Genomic DNA, 20,065 nt, shown 5'->3' on the forward strand with positions numbered 1-20,065 from the left:
ATTAGGGGGGTCCCCTGGTTTTTATTAAAATTAAAATACTACATAAATTTAAAATCCTCATTTTGCGTGTCACACAGCAATACTGTCCATTATTTGTCCCAATTTCGCAATAAAATAATTCAAATGACTTCTGTCCGAAATAAAGAAACTTTCAGTTCAGACGAGTTAATGTCTCTATCTGTGTGTGGAGTATTTTTTACCTCAGTTGCGGAATCTTTAGTAATCTTTAGTAATCTTTAGGTTTAAGGGTTTTTTAAAAAATCTTCTCAAACAATTATTTCATAACAGTGGCAAAGCTATCCACTCAGAATGACGGCTGGTCAACCCAGTCACACAAAATATTTTATTAGGAAAACAGAAGAAATCACGCTTAAATGATAATAAATGATAGTCTCTTTAATACTTAGCCTATCGCTCAACTACACATCTTTCAGAAATAAATAATTATTTGTAGAAAGTATCTTTTGCATGTGTTTTTTTAAACCTTGGAAAAATGTAACATGCAGGGCCGAAGTGGGACTCATTGAAACCAATAAATAAAACGACAAAAAAAGATGCACCGTTTAAGTGAATGGGAAGGACTTGCGTATCATATGCACGCCAAAGTGGAATTTGGCGTATGTATTGCACGACTTTTACACTTCGTGCTATTTATACGCATCCTCAGGAGACTGGGTTGTTTCAGCCCTGGAGTTTCATGTCTTAGACGGGCCACTTTAGTTCACCACTGACTATATTAAAATAATATAATTAAATCCTCAGTGCACTATTCTTTGCAGCCTTGCAATTAATATATTTTCCAAAAATATCGTTTCCAATTCAATGCAAATAGTCTAAAAACAGTTATGATTTTGCCATAATCATGCAGCCCTACCATAAGGTATTTTAATATTATTCAATTAAACTTATTCAAAAACTGCTGAAAAGGATCAAATGTTTTCCCCTATATTTTCCCCCTAGCGTTTTGCATAAAATAGATGAAGAATAACTATTAATAGATTAATCATTGTTACATATATAACTTACCGGTAGATATAAAAAATACGACATTTACCTTCTATCAAGTTATCAACTGCTGAAAAGGAACAAATGTTTTCCCCTATATTTTTTCCCTTAGTGTTTGCATGAAATAGATGAAGAATAACTATTAATAGATTAATCATTGTTACATATATAACTTACCGGTAGATTTTTTTTACATTTACCTTTTATCAAGGTATCAAGTTGCGCTCAAGTTTATTTTAAATCTAAACGTGCAGCAAGTGCACTCAAATAGACGCGTCTAAAACAAAACTCGTGTTCACAGCGACCGCTTTGAAAAGCAGAAGGCGGCGGCGCGTCATGCGTTGTCCATGCGTTTTAAATGAATATGGACCCTAATTATGATTATGAACGCAAGAATTACTTCGTGACGTGGTCGGAAGTTGGGGCACAATCAACTTGGTCATAAAGCGGTGGGGACGTATACCACCCGCAAATTACGCGAATGGGGCTGCTGTGAGTGCTGGGGACAGCAACCTTCAACCTGGTGGCATGATAACTATCTTTAAAATTATGTATCTTTAAAAAGATTAATTATATGTAATTTATACAGTGAAGAAGACAGTGTTATTATTCATTTGATTCTATTTATGTACCTAAATACTACTGTTAGATCTTGCTTTATTTGTAACTATGTTCTTTTCTATTTTTATATGCTCATAATTTCCAGTTTTGCTGATCCGAAAATTATTCAATCTATGACTCAAAAAACGCAATGTAATCATCCATTTAACCACTACTATATAGTAAAATGATGTAATTTAAGAATGAGTCCACCCTATTTCACCCCTATTCTGTTTTAAAGTTCTGCCCTTGCCAGTGTTTCACACTAATTTGAGGGGTAAACTTTTTTTAGAGTTTGAGTTAAGAGTAATTTGGGGTTTCTTTGATTAAAACCAGGATCAGATGATTGTTGATCAAGGACGATCACATCTTACGTTGTGAAATCACAGCGACCCTATAATGAGGGGGGTGGAGCTTGGCCGGGGGGTGGGGCTTAGCTAGGGGACCCCCCATAAGCTTTGACATAATTCGAACACTGCACTTCACCTTTCAATGCTTAATCCTGTTCTGTACACACACAGTTCAGTCATTTGCGGGACTGACAACCGCATTTTACAACCGAATTAACTCCCGCAAAATGCAGGTAGTGACAACCGCATTTACAGAAACTCTGCTTAGTGTGCACATAACCGAACTGAACAACTAGTAGTTAATAAATTGTTTAAACGTGCATCATAAACATGACAGGTCTCTCTTCTGAAAAAATAAATGCCTAGAAGGGGAAAAAGTCTTTTGTATGCGCGGTGCAGAAAATGACATGGGCACGAGCGTTGTTGACTAGTGTTGCCAGATCTTGCACGAAAAAGCAGCGAACAAGAAAAATCCAATTATAAACTGAAATAAATCCAAATGCTTTACCTCAAAGATCAAAATATTGGGACCGACAGTTTCTCACTTTAATAACACCAAAATCTTGATCGCTTCATGAGCCAAAAACCTTAACGGTTATGCGCCAAAACGGTATGTACGTACAAAAAAGATGAGGACCTGGCAACACTACAAGACAGCCCACTCTGAAGCAGCCTCAAAAATCCATACAATGCACAATGCCAAGACGCAGGTTTATTGCAAAACATAACGCTGTTAAATTATTTTGGTGATAAGCACGCAGAAGGCAGAATATTGCTATGGTGAGTCTTGTTCCGGACAGACATGAAATGAACATTTAGGGGTTTCACTCCCGCATTTAAAGGCATTGCGGAGGATTTTCTTTTCCGGGTGGATCATCAAGACTATTGGTCCTCCTAGTTGTCAATCAGGAGTTTTGTGCAATTGCATTTTTTTAAAAAGTGGAGAAGGCGGTTCTTTTCTAAAATTCGAGAAAATCCTCCTCTACACCTTTAAATGCAGTTGTCACTCCCAAAGGTTTTTAGTGTGTACGAGGCCAATAACAGTTTAACAGCTTTATTTTTTATAAAAATGCATTTTTTAATTTTATTTATTTTTCTACAACTACCTCTGTGATTGTCACTATTGCACATTTTAGCACAAAATACTGAAAGACTTTGACTTCATGAGTTTGATTTTTGTGTGACATTTTCTCCCTCATTATTCATTTTTCTTTATTTAAAAAAGTTTAATTTTTTTGCTGTTGTAAATGTTCCAATTGGGACAGAGATTGTGCAAAGGGTTTAATTGAACGTTCATGTTATATATTTTGGCTGCTTTAACCGCTTAATTAGGCACATAATATCAAAATATCGATGAAGTAATTGAGCCATATTCGCATCGATAAGCTTTTGATGTATCTGCAAATATTGCATCACTTTTCCTAGCCCCCGCCCACCTGCCATACCATATGACCGGAAGGTAAGCGATATCGTTTTGAGGAGGAGAGGGATTTGCATTTTTGATTTAAGATTATGAGGGCACCTACATTTTTATAAAATAATGAAGCTCACCGATAAATAATTTGTAAAAGAAAATACCTCAATATTCCCAAACAAATACAGTTTTTCATTTCAACTTTAAGTATTATTGTACACCCCTTGAATCATGTTTTTGAATAATTACCATCACGTTGTTGTAAAAGAACACCAAAAGCAATTAAAGCAATATAAAAACAAACGTTTGTACTAAATGCTAGGGGTGTCATGATTCTCCTTGATTTGATTACATTTTCGATTCTAAGGTCACGATTCGATTCGATTCTCGATTTTTAATTTTTTTTTTTTTTGAAAGACAAAAAATTATATGTTATTATTATTATTATTATTATAGTTTCACATTAACATGCACATTGCATGCTTTTCCTCGCATGGGGGTTTGTGGGCTTTACTGTATGCGCAGAGCTTGTAGAGAGAGGATTCCTTCTTGCACGTACTGTACATGGACTTAATGCGCGCGTCTTGTACTCCTCCTAGCATCTGAAATAAAACCGGTGCGTCATAAGCAGCTGTGCTTCTCGCTGTCTCACGTGCACGCGCTCTCGCGTCTGTCCAAAGTCTAAACATAAACTAAAGTAGTAATCCTTTTGTATTTGTTCAGTTTTATGCGTTTCATGCGAGCTGAGGCAAACTATCCCTTTTGTTTAAAATATAACCCGTTGCATTTTTTAATTCGAAGTTCGAGGTTGTGACTTAATTTTGATCGTTTTCGATTTAAAATCGAAATCGTGACACCCTTACTAAATGCAGTAAGTCTTTTAAGAAGAGGTAGGAAATGTATATTTTAATTTAGTTATTGTGGATGTTGGGTATGGTTAGATGTATTGGATGTTATGTATTGTTGTTTTGTGATTTGTGTGGCGAGACCAAATATAAATTTTCGGCTTAGGCCGAACAGTAAATAAAGTACTACTACTGACATAACTGATATAATGTTACAGTATAACAGCGTAACATTAAACCTCCACTGACAACAATTCAAAAGTGACTCTGTATTTTAAGAAAAGGTTTCTTTTTCAAGCACAAATATTTCATTACATTGCAGTAGATGTTTTACCGGAGTTCGAGCCAAATTCATCTATTTGACTTTAAGCCAGAAACATCAAATACAACATGATTTTATATTCAGCAGAAAAACTCATTTCAGAAGAATTTCATTGATGTATTTTTACGTTGTTTCATGTCGTCTGTGCTTCCTCTTTGATATTCATGTACGAACTCATCACAGTTTCTCCTCGACTCTTGTGTTTTTCTTTTGTCTTTGTTTGTTAATGACCTTCTCCTGAGGTTTCTCTCAGTGCTTAAACAGATCATTGGAGAAGACAAACACTTCTGCTGTGAGCCCAAAACAGAAGGCCATATCTGTTATCCTGCAAAACAAATGAAATCTCTAAGGCAAACAGACACATGCACACCCGCATGCACGCACGCATGCACGCACACACAGCACTAACAGACCCTATAGGGTCTCTGTCAGAATAGACGTCACGCTGGAGGACTTTGACATTCAAGAGTGTTTGCAGCTTTGGCCCTTAGCTGTTTATACTGTTTACTCACAATCCAAAATGCTTTAATAGTCTTTTGGATGTTGTTTTGACATTTTAAATGTTGTAATGCTCTTCTTATTACAAAAGTATTTGACTGGATTAATTGTTTTTATGGATTCTGAAATGCAAGACCTTTATCCATTTCTACAACACATTCACATATAGCCGCTTCAGTAACTAGACGTTACCATTTTCTGACCATCTTCCTATTCTTCCATTGTGATTTAAATCTTGAGTTATGATTAGGTTGGTGGGTAGGTATCTCTATTCATACTCGCAGGTAAATTTGTCGTGCAGATAGAGACATTTCGGTCGTCCATGCACATAAAGACCAATACAATACTGTTGACTCTAATTTTGTTTTAACCCAAATAAATAACTACACTTAAAGGGGCCATGTCATAAAAATCTGACTTTTTCCACGTTTAAGTGCTATAATGGCTCTCCAGTGCTTCTATCAACCTAGAAAATGTGAAAAAGATCAACCCAGTAACTTAGTTTGTTAAACCATTCTCTACAAGCATGTGGAAAAAAGGTCATTCAAATGTGGCTCCCCTTGTGATGCCAGAAAGGGATCTTATAATAATAATACCACCCCTTAATCTGCACTATTCAACCACAGCACTGCTATTTAGTGCAGAGAGAGAGAAAAAATAATAATTGACAGCACAATTGAGTTTCAATTTTAACAAACCACCATTATGGCGATCAGTGTTTGCATTATCAGCTCATTTGCATTTTAAAGGACCGAAAAACTGCACCTTTTTGCTCACACATAAAAAGTGGCAATTTTAACATAATTATAATAAATTATCTGTGCGGTATTTTAAACTAAAACTTCACATGGGGACACCTTTAAAAAGTCTTGTGAAATGTCCCCTTTAACTCAAACCCTGAAAAAATGTCCTCCATTACTCAAGTGTTTTAGTTTAATGCACAACATATCATGATTTCTCTCATTCAACAAGAAGTTTAGAGTTGAATCTATTTATTTTAGCTTATTTAAATCTCTAAATTGAAAATTGTACCCATCAATGCATTGCAGCATGTATAAATGAACTGCTGCTGTTATATGAGTGTTGTTTTGCTGTTTGTTGTCTTTATTTCTACTACAGCAGTTATTTTTTGTTTATTATTTTTGAGATAAAGTTAAGAGCTCATCATGAGATTTGTCATCATTATTGAGACTTATGTGTTGAGGTCTCTGTGTGAAGTTGAAACCTTTGTTTGCTTTGCCAGGTGTCCACTTTTTTGAGAGGCAAAGATAGCAGAATTCTCTAAACATTCAATGTTTAAGTTTTATAAAACTCTTAAAATAAGATGTGTAAAATAAAGTTTTTCATATTGTTAACTGACCATTTGTAGAACAGGAAATGTTTTGTTATTCTCAGAAGAATATATTGCTGGGACGAGACATTTTGAGACATTGTGAACGGAAAATTAAAATAGCCTGTTCAGCAATCTTATGTAGATTTAAAAAACAGGAAGGAGCTGCATGGGGTGCCAACCATCTGCGGCTGTGTAATTTTGGGATCAAATTTCAGCTTTGGATGCAAGCAATAAATAAAAGTGTGTTTCATTCAAAACACTGTGTGCAAGGTGAAAATTATTAATCATTTTTTGTTTCACTTTATCAGTAACGCATGAATCCTTTAAAACGATTGATTACTGATAGAGCTGCAACTATCGACTATTTTTTCAACCGATTAATCTATCGATTATTTTTTCGATTAATCGAATAGTCTAATGATTTTTTTATACATATAATTCCCCAACAAATAATAAATGTAACATCTGCCATTAACGCCAACATTTTATTTAAGCATTTTCTTAATTAAACAAACACACAAATCAAAATTTTCAACATGAAAAATAAAGTGGCAGTGCCACTTTAAAAGAGGCATTATTCACCTTAAACAATAAAATAGGCATATATTAATATTTTAAACATTAGTTTATGATTGGTACATGCATTAACTCAGCATTAGTTCAGACTGAAGTAAAAATAAGTTCATTGTGATTCATGAACCCTTATATAAAATGTAATGGTTATATTATTACTGTTAATATTATTACTATTAGTATTACTGCATTCTCATTTAACTTTAACATTTAACTTTTCTTAAGTTCCGGGTAAAAAACAAGTTCAGTTAGTATGATCTTCTAATATTTTATAAACAGCGTTTACGCCGCTGTTAATTTTAAATAAACGCATGTCAGGAATACCTTACAAGACGAGCTTCTGTAATATCTGCGCACATATTCGCAAAAAAGACGTTCATTGGGAACTCCGCACTGCCAGCTGGCTTTCAGTGCACGCGGGCACATGCCTATCAGTTCTCAATGTGACAGTAACTTATTATTTCATAACTTCTTAATATAAAAACATGTCCTGCTCTTTATTTACTGTTTTAAAATACTGCCCAGAAGCGATGCAATGTCGCGCCTGTCAGGCGTCTCGCAGCTCGTATTAAACGAAGATGTAAACGCAGCTGTATTAAGCACAATATGTATTGATTCTATTGTTTATAGAGTAAGTATAAAAACTTACTGTAATAGTTCAAATTTTTACGCTGACGTCTCGTCATTTTGAGGTCGGAGAGCCCCAGGTTTTCTTCTTTTAAGATGATCATACACAGGTGTTGCGCTGCTGTGGTATGCCATTTCAGTTTTACACAGTATGTGTTTTATTTGGTCTCTGCTTAAAGTATTCCCACACTTTTGATCGCGTTCTGTCTGTTTGGTATAACACTTGTATCACCCGGTCGGAGCTGAAGCTGCCTTCATTTCAAAATGTAAACAGTGCGACGCATCGACGCATTTCCGGCAAATCGACGTAATTACGTAATCGACGTAATCGACTACGTCGACGCGTCGTTCCAGCCCTAATTACTGATAAGTAAATTATTAACTATAAATATATTCACAGATTTAAGGCTCTTCTGTCCCATGTTGGCATGGATTTACTGAAATTTCATTACAACTGCCACTAGGGGGCGAACTCCGACAGTCACATCTGAATGTAGTCTAAAATGGAAAGGCGGTTCAGCCTATATATCTTTAAAATATTAAAAAAGAAAACATAAAGTCCAATTTTAGACATTTGGAGAAGACTGACTATATGTATGAAAGTTAAACCGTTATAAACAAAAGAAGTTTAAGACCTCTGCATTACAAAATATTTCTTTATATTTTTACAGATAAATTTCATAATAACAATATACATAAAAGGTAAAAGTAAAAATTTATAAAAGGTAAAAATATGTGAAAGTTTGGCCCGCATCATATTTACATTTTTATATTCTGGCCCTTGAAGAAGAGAAGTTGAAGTCCTCTGCTGTACACATTAATTAATTTCACTATAAGACTCCCATAAAGTGTTGTTTCGATTACGTTCAGGCTTTTTTAACCAAAGGATATTGAACAGGTGGCAACGCTTTGAAATATTACATTGATCAGAGTTCTGAAAAATAAATTACAACTCAGAAAAGTGTTTACTCCGGACTATTTTGTAGTGCGCCAGACAGCTTGCTGGAAAAAAAGTTTTAACAAAAATCCAAACTGAATTGTGTCTGACAGCCGTGTTATACATCCTTAATTATTCAGATTTTAAGAGTGCAGAAATTGGTTATCAAGATTAATGGGCACAAAATGTCCAATGAGGAAAAAAATCAATCAAAACACTCAGACTAGATGAGATTTATTAAATGTGAATCAATAGTGTTTCATTTCACATTCTCGCCTATGTGCTCACAGCAACACATTATAGTGTAAGTGGAAAATGACTGTCATTAAAGCTACGCGCCTGATTAAATATTATGAGGGAGTCAAACAGACGTGATTGTAGGATCCACTCCAGAGATCAGGTCAACACATCTTACGATTTCTATGTGTTTGATGATAGATAAATCCCTGCTACTCAATAGAAGAAGAATGGGTTTGTTATTCCTCAGAACCAAAACGTATAATCTCATCTAAAAAAAATCCTTTGTCTTAAGGTGCAAAAGGAAAATGATTTTTATGATTTTCACAAAAGTTTTATGCTTCTAGAAAATTTTATTCTTTAAATATATAAACATACAATATATCAAATGAATGAACAGACCTCTGCTAGAGTTATGTAATTTAGGAACTCTTCATTTGTTCTCTTTTATCACCTCTCAAATATGTGTAGGTTTCTTCTTTCTGAGCAAAAAGCTGAAATAATTGTATTTTTGTAAAGGACTTCTATTAAAGATCAGATTCAGAACAATAGTCAAAACACACACAGAGATTTTTACTGTTTTTGGATCAGTGGATGCTTCAGTGTTTTAAAAGTTGTGTCAGAGTGCCACCTAGTGGATAAGTAAGGGATAATGTAGAGGCAGCCGGTAGTTATTGGGAAATAAGCCCCGACAGTGTGATCAGGACCCGGCGCGAAGCGGAGGGTCTTGTATCACACTGAAGGGGCTTATTTACCAATAACTACCGGCTGCCTCTACATTATCCCGCTTATTACACGGCTACTTGCCACATAAGAAAAAAACTGGACATGAATATGAATTTGAAACATTTTATTGGCATATTTGTTTTAAATTAACATTTTTATCCTTCCGCGAAACTTTGCACAGATGCATAAAATGATCGTAATACCTTATTAAGATCCTCTGCTTCATACTTGTCTGTCTCCATTTTTTCTCTTTTAGCCAGTCTTTGAGAAGTTTTAATCCCCATTCTGTATTTTTGTGTGTGTTGGCTTCGTAGCTGTCATGCTCTATTTTGTCAAGTTCAGTCTCAGTAAGCTGTCTGTGTCTTGTCGTGGTTGTCCAGTGTTTGTCACAAGATGGCGCCAAACAGATAAAGATCTTATTGATCTTTATTGGTGCGGAGCGATTTTACTCGTGCAAGTAGTCCGGCTATGCGTTATTATTTTGGAGCGGTTATTATTTGAAAAGAACGAACCTGCAAATGTCTCAACTGACCAATCAGAATCAAGCATTCCAGAGAGCCGTGTAATAATAGCAGAAAATATGGATTGTAGTAAAAACTCGTCAAAACATTGATTTGAAGAAATGTCTCTAGTGCTAAAATGGAATGCACTAAAAGTAATGTGCACTTGTAAGGGTAGTATTTACTTGTAAATTAGTATGCACTTTTTTTGGTATGCACTTGTTAGTGTGCACTTGTAATGGAAGTGTTCACTTGTAAGGGTAGTGTGCACGTGTAAAGGTAGTGTGTGCATTTGTAAGGCAGTGTGCACTTGTAAGGGTAATGTGCACTTGTAAAGGTAGAGTGCACTTGTAAAGTTAGAGTGCACTTCTATGTGCACTTGTAAAGGTAGTGTGCACTTGTAAAGGCAATGTGCATTTGTAAAGGTAGAGTGTGCATTTGTAAAGGTAGTGTGCACTTGTGAGGTCAGTGTGCACTTGTAAAGGTAGTGTGCACTTGTAAAGGTTAGTGAGCACTTGTGAGGTTAATGTGCACTTGTAAAGGTAGTGTCCACTTGTAAATGTAGTGTGCACTTGTAAAGGTTAGTGTGCACTTGTAAAGGCAGAGTGCACTTGTAAGGGTAGAGTGCGCTTGTAAAGGTAGAGTGCACTTGTAAAGGTAGTGTGCACTTGTGAGGTAAGTGTGCGCTTGTGAGGTTAATGTGCACTTGTAAAGGCAGAGTGCACTTGTAAGGGTAGAGTGCGCTTGTAAAGGTAGAGTGCACTTGTAAAGGTAGTGTGCACTTGTGAGGTAAGTGTGCGCTTGTGAGGTTAGTAAGCACTTGTAAAGGTAGTGTGCATTTGTAAAGGTTAGTGTGCACTTGTAAAGGTAAAGTGCACTTGTAAAGTTAGTGTGCACTTGTAAAGGTTAGTGTGCACTTGTGAGGTTAGTAAGCACTTGTAAAGGTAGTGTGCACTTGTAAATTTAGTGTGCATTTGTAAAGGTTAGTGTGCACTTGTAAAGGTTAGTGTGCACTTGTAAAGGTCTTTATTTATATTATTAAGTGTATTAAATGATGAATTAATTGAGTTACTATCTAGTGATTTTGTTCTCCAAGCGCGGTCAGAGCTTTTTGTCGCATGTCTCCCAGCAGGTTTGTAATTTGTCAGATGAGGAACATTAGACATGTGACTTCAATCTGAGGTTTTCAATGGGTTTGTTCATTCAGGACGGAGAGAGATGCTGGAAGCTACATTTATATACAGACGATTATCACGGGTCAATCTGTCTTCACAATCATTGTATCAGGACACAGTGAGCGATTCTGGTCGAGTCAGCAGTTTTTCAGTTTCAGGTCTTTAACAGACATCAGTGTTTTACTATGAAACAGAAACACGAGGGTCAATGTAAAGATTTTTCATTTGTGTGTGAACTGTTCCTTTAATGTAACCTTTAATGTTTGGATTTCTGTTGAGACTCAGACATAAATATGGATCCACTAAAAAAAAATGTGTCCAGGTGTAATCTAGTCTCTGTTTAATAAACGCTGCTTTAAAATTCATTTCTACGAGCACATAAGACGGTTTCAGGTGATCTTTCCCACAATCCTTTGCTCATTATGTTCATTCTGAGGATTATTGATGATTCATCCTCTCATTGGCTGACATTTAAGGTGTCTGTCAGATGTCTTCCCTTCGGCTCTGGATTTTCTCTTCATAGGAAAATCTCACCTGACTTGTATTCATTAGTGAATGCCAGCAGCCTCCAGGGATTTTCATGGATATTCTGCTTTTCTTCACAGATCGCTGATGTCCTGGCCAAAATGAAGCCAAGTGTCCTCCTCACACTGGTAAATTTATTCTCATTTATTTGATGTGAAGTCTTTCATAAATACAGTTTTAATCTCACCTTTCTGTAAAACACACTCATGAGAAATCATCAAGCTCTTTTAATAATCACTTCTAAGGGTGTTTTCACATATACACTGTTTAGGTCGGCCCAAATGACGTGTCGCTCCGAGTACGGTGCGTTTGGATCAGTGTGAACACAACAGCCGCACTCGGGTGCGCACTAAACAGCCGCTCCGAGACCGCTCTAAACAGGTGGTCTCGGAGCGGCTGTTGCCGAACTCTGGGGCGACCCACCTGTGGTGTGAACACTGCTGGACCTCGGGCCGAACCAAATACAGGAAGTTCTCCACATGTTTGAGCCACTGGGCTTTCGTTGTGACGTGAGCCGGGTGTTATATTGTGGGTTAAAAACAAACAAGCCAATCCTGGTCCGTTGCATAGAGATTCGCTGTCTCCTTTACGTTTGAGCTGATGATTTTATAAATGCATAGCTGTCCTCCACACACAAATAGTGACATTATGGGCTTTTAGCAAATGGCTCTGTGAGAAAGGCTTTAATAGAACAGCTACGCAATTTCGCGTTAAAGCAAAGAAACTTTGCAAAGACGTACAATGTTTATCCCCACATCTTGATAGCTGCGCTCTCCCTGTCAGTCTGGTTGTCGTGGAAACGTGGGGGTGGTCATGAGACGGTAAGAGCTGTCAGAGACCAATGACAGCGCTGACCGTTGTCACATGGTGTACGGTGCGGCATTTCGAGTAAAGTAAAAAATATATATATGTGAACACGGACCGCACTAACTGAAAAATGATACAATGTATTTTGGTGCGCTCCGAGGCCGCACCACGGTGCGCACCAACATATGTGAAAACAACCTAAGTCACTAAGTTTTTGTCACGTGACTATAAAATAAAATAGATATTGATTTGATATACAGCCATACAGACTGCAAATGAATGATGTATATTTAGACAGTGAGTCTTTGTCTCTCTTTCTCTGTAGCGAGGAGTGAACACAGACAGTGGCAGCACCTGTCGTGAGGCGTCGTTTGAAGGCATCAGTCAGTGAGTCTCATTCATTATTCAGAGTTTTTCTGGTGAAACTCATTTCATTGACAGTCACTGGATGAGACGGGGACCTCTGTGAATTCGGCTCTTATTTACTGATGATTCCACAGGAATGAATCATTAGACATTCAGCATTACATATTAATGTGAAATACACTTTTACTACACTGATCGCAGAAATAATCTGTAACACATCCTAAAGGGTCCATATAAGGGCCCAGTTTTACATGGAGTTTGGACATAAATGTGTGTTGGCAGTGTGTGAACACAACCACCCTACTGTACACTAGCTATGTTTACATGCAACAAAATTATCGTTTTGTAATGGTATTGATGGCTCAATCAGATTGAAAAGTCTTCATGTAAACACCATAATCAATACAATTGAGGTCGATCAGATGCAAATTTTGATCGTGTTGAAAGAGGTGGTGTAGTCTGATCTGTGATCCAATCATCAGGAGAAAAGTACGCATGAAAACGAGGGAATCTTAGGATTTTCTCAATCAGATGCAAAAATATCTTCTCATATAATATTTCCCTCTTTTTCACGTATTGGATGAAACATGTAATAGTAAGGCAGTGGCAACAACATTATTAAAGGAATAGTCTACCCTTTTGCCATATTAAACTATGTTATTACCTCAACCTAGACGAATTAATACATATCTTTCTTTTTTCAATGCGTGCACTGTACAGCGCGTTGTGAATGTTTAATCATTCAGCCTAGCCCCATTCATTCCTATGGTACCAAAAAAAGTTTTATTTTGTGGCACCATACTTACTGGTATAACTCCTCATGTAACAGTCTTTAAATAGGGAAAACACAGAAGTGTTTGGTGGCTTCCCTGTTTGGTACCATAGGAATGAATGGGGCTAGGCTAAATGCTAACACATTCACGACGCGCTGTACAGTGCACGCATTGAAAAAAGATAGATATGTATTAATTCGTCTAGGTTGAGGTAATAACATAGTTTAATATGGCAAAAGGGTAGACTATTCCTTTAAGGTAATGGGGTCACACGCTGTACATTCTGCAGTGTTCATGTCTTTCATAACATTAAATAAAGAAAGGCACAATGCAATTTTATTGCAAAAAGTTTGTTTTTATTGCCTATATCTGAAAACTTCTTAAAGAGACACTCCACTTTTTTGAAAATATGCTAATTTTTCAGCTCCCCTAGAGTTAAACTTTTGATTCTTACTGTTTTGGAATCCATTCAGCTGATCTCTGGGTCTGGCGCTAGCACTTTTAGCATAGCTTAGCATATCCATTGAATCTGATTAGACAATTAGCATCACGCTAAAAAATAACCAAAGAGTTTCAATATTTTTCTTATTTAAAACTTGACTCTTCTGTAGTTACATCATCATCTAAGACCGACAATAGTCCCCTGTTATTGAAAATAACCAAGGGGAATATTTTCAGGCAGTGCGTAATATCACTACACCTGTTGCAGCCATGTTACATCAGCAAAGTCCTTGATTATTACGCCAGAATGAGAGTATAGTTCCTAACCATATCTGCCTAGAAAATCACAACTTTTCATTTTCTGTCGGTCTTGGTACACGATGTAACTACAGAGGAGTCAAAATTTAAAAAGGATAAATATAAAAACTCTTTGGTTATTTTTTAGCGCGATGCTAATGGTCTAATCCAATTCAATGGATTATGCTAAGCTATGGTAAAAGTGCTAGTGCAGGCCCAGAGATTAATCAGCTGAATGGATTCCAAAACAATAAGAATCAAATGTTTAACTCTAGGGGAGCTGGAAAATCTGCATATTTAAAAAAAGTGCAGTGTGTGTCCCTTTAAGAACAAATCTCTCCAACTCAACTTTGACCCTGTACATTTATGCAAAGATAAAGCGTTGCCTCAATAAGACAGTGGTTCTCAAACTGGTGGCCGTGAGATGGTGCCACGGGGGCCCCAGTTTTATGACATTTTATAAAATAAATTAATTTATCATGAATTCTGTGCAATTAAACCTAAAAAAATTACAAAATAATCTCCTTCCATAAATTTTGCATCTGAAAGTGAAACTCTTACAAATGCACATGCAATGAGGTCCACGCCTTTTCAGCAATCATTTTTTCCCAGCTTGAAGCGGTTAGTAAATCTGGATTTAGATTTTTGAGAGATTACACACTTTTCAATAAAAACATTGCATAAAACAGATGGTTAGGAGTGAAATGATCAAAACAGTCTTGATATAGTGTTGGGCCGTATTTCAACATTTAGTGGTAAACTTGTTATTTTTAGGTCACGTTTTCTATTGCTATTTCTTGAACAAACTATCAACCGTTCATAAGGCCCTTGCAACTACATAGCAACTGCACAGCATCCATTTGATCTACAATAAACAGCACATAATGATCTTGACTGAACAGACTTTTAATTCTTGCTATGCAAAGTCAGTCTGTGTTAAATTGTTTCTAAGCACATTATAAATGTATTACTGAAACACGTTACAAAGACTGTGAACTGTGTAGTAACTGTCACATCATTTTTTTTCACATTTCTGTATTCAAGATTATATGGGTGGGGCTAAACCAGTGGCTCGGTGATGCACTGGAGGTACCGAGCATGGCCCCGCCCCTAAAACAACTACAAACATTCATTCAGATTGTAGCGGTATTTGAAAGTCAAGAGATGCGTTAACTTTCCTGTGTGTGGGCGTGGTTTCAGCACAGACAGCGGACACGCCCCCAGCATTTGAGAGAAGATAATCCTGTCTGCTTTATTTTATTTACTTGCCATTTTTTTATCATTTTAATTTGGCAAGGTGTGAGAAACTGAGAACAGATTTAATTTTGGACTTATTGTCATAAGACAAACATTCATGTTTTCATTCAGATTTCCTTCAATAAATGTAAATAAATGTTTGTTTATTGTTTATTCTGAGATATTTTTATGTGTTTGTCAGGTTTGAGGTGAATAACTCTCTGCTACACCCAGTGATTGTGGAGTGGTAAGTTTATTTTAACTTTAACATCATGTTAGTCTTAAACCGCAGTAAAAAGTCCTCAGTGTCCATTTATCAAACAAGTTTGTTTGTTATTTGAATTATGACAATGTTTGTTAAAAGAGACCTCAATCACTGCGGTTTATTAAAGATTTCAGAAGTTTGATTCATTTCATCTTTTAATAATTCTTTCATCAGGATTTATTTACTGGTTTTGAAGATTTTCTTTTATCACCAAAGTCTTTTGGTCTTTGGTGATTTTTGTGTTTACTAAACCTTTGAGGTTTATCATTAAACATTCAAATACTGAACAGAATTAATTTGATTATTCTTCATATAATGTGGATTATTGGGAGAGGAGACAGATCATGAACATTCAACGGTAACATTATTAAAATGCGAGAGTGTTTTTTGGAGAAGATATGAGGCACTTCAGTTCATTTCAGTGGTATCACAATGGTCATGGTCGAGAGCTCTTTTCTTTCATGAGTACAGCTTGACAAACAAACCCACATCTCTGTGTCGTCCTGATCAGCTCTATAAAGACAAGCGCTTGTCCGTAATGGTCTGCGTGACTCTTTCACTCTCGTGTGCATTAGGTCTTCTCCTCTGTTACTGCCTTCATTACACTTTCTCTTCTGTTCACTTACTAACTCTGAGCTTTTCCTTCTCTTCCTCACTTTCATTCATTACCTCAAGATTTCCAGAGAGAATTGTAAATTGCTCCGACATGATGTTACGTTTCACAAATATTAAAGACCTACACGCAAAACACAGATGCCTTTGGCAAACAACCTAGACAAATAAATACGGTTTCCTTGTATATTTTCATCATACCCAACATTTGTGACCCATACTGGCGAATTGAGTCGAATGAGCAAATTTTTAAAAATGTGTTATTTTTATTTTGACATTCTCTTAAAGGGGTCATATTATGAGATTTAAATAGCAAATTTTGATATTTGAAATCACCCAAACATACACACCCCTACCCCAACAGAATCTGGACCTTCTTTTGATAGACTCACCCCACACAAATGCTGTTAGTAGACACACCCCTTACTGCTGATTGGCTACAAGTGTGTTTTGGTACTCAGCCCGACTCTCTTTTCCAAAGCGTTTCTCAAAATTCGTGCACCCCGCCTTACAAATACAAGGCACCATAGTACAATGGATTGCTTAGCGACATTAAAACCACTTTAAATAAAAGCCTTTAATGGTTTTATCTTTGTGTATCTACAGCGTCCGCACTGCAGATTAGCGAGTTGCAGCGAATAATGCAGGTGGCTTGTTAACTGATTGAACACTTGACTTTCACCTGGGCATTTAGATATGCAAGTTTTTTTATCAACATTGAGTACGTTTACATGCACAGAATAAGCGGATAACTATCAAAAATCTGCTTATTATAGAAAACTGTTTTCATGCGTTTACATGTAAATCAATAAACCGGCTATGCAGACAACTGCGTTTACATGGTACTTGGAGAATTATCAGTTTTCTCGCAGGCAGTGACATCACCACCTATAGTACATAATAGTCGATCAAAAAGCCAACGGCATATCTGTCTTAAGCTTTACTTTTGTATCTCTTCTCGTGTCTACAGAACCAGTAAATGTAACATGAGCTTTTATTTTAACAGTTTCTCTGCCAACTGCTTTAGTCAAGCAGAGACTTTTATGCGTTGCTTTGCGCTTACTTTCGCGTGTGACGTTTATCTTTCATACTCGGAGACATGCGCACATGGACAAAACCGTGAGAAAGCCGGTTAAGGTGTTTACATGCCACGCGAAATCGGCGTCGATCGGTTTTTGCTTACGCCGTTTATGAGCTTTCCCCGATTAAAGAGAACAGTTACACGTTTACATGACCCCACGTGTTATCAGTTTATTAAGCATAATCGGCGTAAGACTGTGCATGTAAACGCAATCAATTTCTGCATTAAACATTATAAACATGATGATCATCTGCTGACTCAACTGCTTCAGCATGTCCATCTACGTTATTAAAGAGTCTGCTTTATTAACGACTTTTCATTGCTCCGCCAGCGAAATGTTTTTGTTTCGTACTTTTTTACTCGCATATATTTCAATTTTTTTTCTTGTGTGCCACGAAAAATCACTGCAAGGAAAATTCCTTTTACCGCGACAGCCCTAGTCACATGTAATTTGAGGACATACAGGTAGGTCTACAATTAAATAATTTATCCTCAACTAGAGTGTTGCAGGTCTATGTATTTTATAATGTTAAGTTCAAATAATACTAAAAGCAATTTAAAGTTGTGGTAGCATTGGATCTGTATGGGAAGGATAACTTTGGGAGTTGAAAGGGGTGTGTCACGACACAGGTTGGTGGATCTGAGTTTCGTGATTATGGTTTCATATCGCATATCGTTTCAGCCCTACCACCTTTAATAAAAGCATGAGAAAACACAGAATAATGTAACATATAGAGGAAGGTTCAAAGTTAAGCCAATGTCCGCTGACTCCCTAGGGCAAAGATTCTCAACTCTGGCCCTTGAGATCCACTTTCCTGTAGAGTTTAGCTCTAACCCGGATCAAACACACCTGAGCAAGCTAATCAAGGTCTTCAAGAATACCAGAAAATCACAGACAGGTGTGTTTGATCAGGGTTAGAGCTAAACTCTGCAGGAAAGTGGATCTCAAGGGCCAGAGTTGAGAACCTCTGCCCTAGGGGTTGTAAAAAAACCTCTGAAAAAGTTCCATGAAGAAAACAAACCCTTGAGAGAGCCAGATATAGCTAATTAAATAGAGGATATACTATATAATAGGTACTGGTTCTGTTAGTCCAGACAGAAAGTGCAAGTGTCACACAGTATTGTGGATGAATATCTGTTCGGTTCCAGACAGGCTAGCTATTGCGGCGTAAGTATATTACCCAGACGAGTTATGTGAATGCTTTGTTCCGGACAAGCTTAATATTGCAGGATATGTATATTAAATTATGTGAATGCTTTGTTAAAGAGAAATATTTTTAGTTTAGACGTAAAGTTATCAACTGTGTCTGATTCTCAAACATTTTTAAATCATGTTTAAAAATGTAAATCAAGAGCTTAGGGGAGCTAAAGGATCTGCCACTTTTAGACATTTTTGATATTCTAGGGATAATTAAGTGACCAGAGTTTTGTGACCGCAGTGTACGTGGTGGATTGTATTCTGAAGGTAATTCTCTAAGATATTAAGGTGCTAGGCCATTTAAAGCTTCATAAGGTGATTAGCGGTAACCAGTGTAAAGATGCCAAAATTGGGCTTATGTGATCATACTTCTTAGATCTAGTAAGCACTTTAGCAGCAGCGTTTTGAACCAGCTGAAGCATGTTTATCTGATTTGCTTAACATTCCCTGATTAACGAGTTACAATAGTCTATTCTAGAGGTCATAAAAGCGTGGATAAGCTTCTCTGCATCTGATACAGACAGCATATGACGTATTTTTTAAGATAATTCTCAGATGGAAGAATGCTGTGAAGCAGATGTCAGAGAAATGACTATCGAAAGATAGATTGCTGTGAAACATCACACCTAGGTTCTTGATTGTGAAACTAAAGTCAGCAACAGAGTCATCTACTGTAATGTAAGGATGTAATTCAATCTTACATTATATACAATAAAAAAAGATGTCATGTTTGCCAGATACTCACTTAATCTCATGTGTAATCACAGTTTAGTGTTAAGTGTCTTGTGAGTATTTTGTGAGCGTCTCTTTTATCAGAAACCCATTTGATGCACGTGGTTCACATGACGCAACAAACACGCATTTTGAGTTTGTGCCCCATCAGAAGAGAAGTCACGGGCCAGCACTAGGTTTGAATGATTTTGTAGGTCAAGATTTATTTGAAACAGAAGAAGAAAATGTCATTTATAAAAAAGTAAGCTGTAATGTCAGCTGGAAGTGAAATGTTGTTTAGGTGAAGCGAGTGATTTTATTAAGAACAAACATTCTTAATAAACAATACAAATAAACACAATCAGATTTAATCAAACTTTTAATTTTAATTTGTTTTGAGAAATGTTTTCCTTATGCTCCTAAAGAAAGCACATATTCCCTGATGCTGGCGGTTCATCTTCACTTTGTGAGTTTGAAATTCAATACTGTGAAATGAAGGTGCTGATGAGAGTCACAGGGATGCTCGTAACCGTTGGTTACGGCTGTGTGTGTGTTCGGTGATATATTTAGATGTGTTATTAGCTACACATTCACACTCCGAGTCAGAGGAG

General features: G+C 36.6%; 1 protein-coding gene and 1 long non-coding RNA gene across 2 annotated transcripts in view; one reads left to right on the plus strand and one right to left on the minus strand.

The window, feature by feature from the left end:
- The window catches only part of LOC141282557 (uncharacterized), an 83,702-nt gene that overhangs the window by 35,074 nt on the left and 28,563 nt on the right, over positions 1-20,065 (minus strand). The window lies entirely within an intron of this gene.
- pepd (peptidase D) overlaps positions 1-20,065 on the plus strand; it is a 76,707-nt gene that overhangs the window by 18,531 nt on the left and 38,111 nt on the right. Inside the window, exons 5-7 of the mRNA XM_065257915.1 lie at positions 11,748-11,795; positions 12,800-12,861; positions 15,790-15,834. Coding sequence (XP_065113987.1) covers positions 11,748-11,795; positions 12,800-12,861; positions 15,790-15,834 — 155 coding nt within the window. The remainder of the gene's footprint in view (positions 1-11,747; positions 11,796-12,799; positions 12,862-15,789; positions 15,835-20,065) is intronic.

The sequence above is a fragment of the Paramisgurnus dabryanus genome, chromosome 9, assembly GCF_030506205.2.
Source record: "Paramisgurnus dabryanus chromosome 9, PD_genome_1.1, whole genome shotgun sequence".
NCBI classification, from domain to species: domain Eukaryota; kingdom Metazoa; phylum Chordata; class Actinopteri; order Cypriniformes; family Cobitidae; genus Paramisgurnus; species Paramisgurnus dabryanus.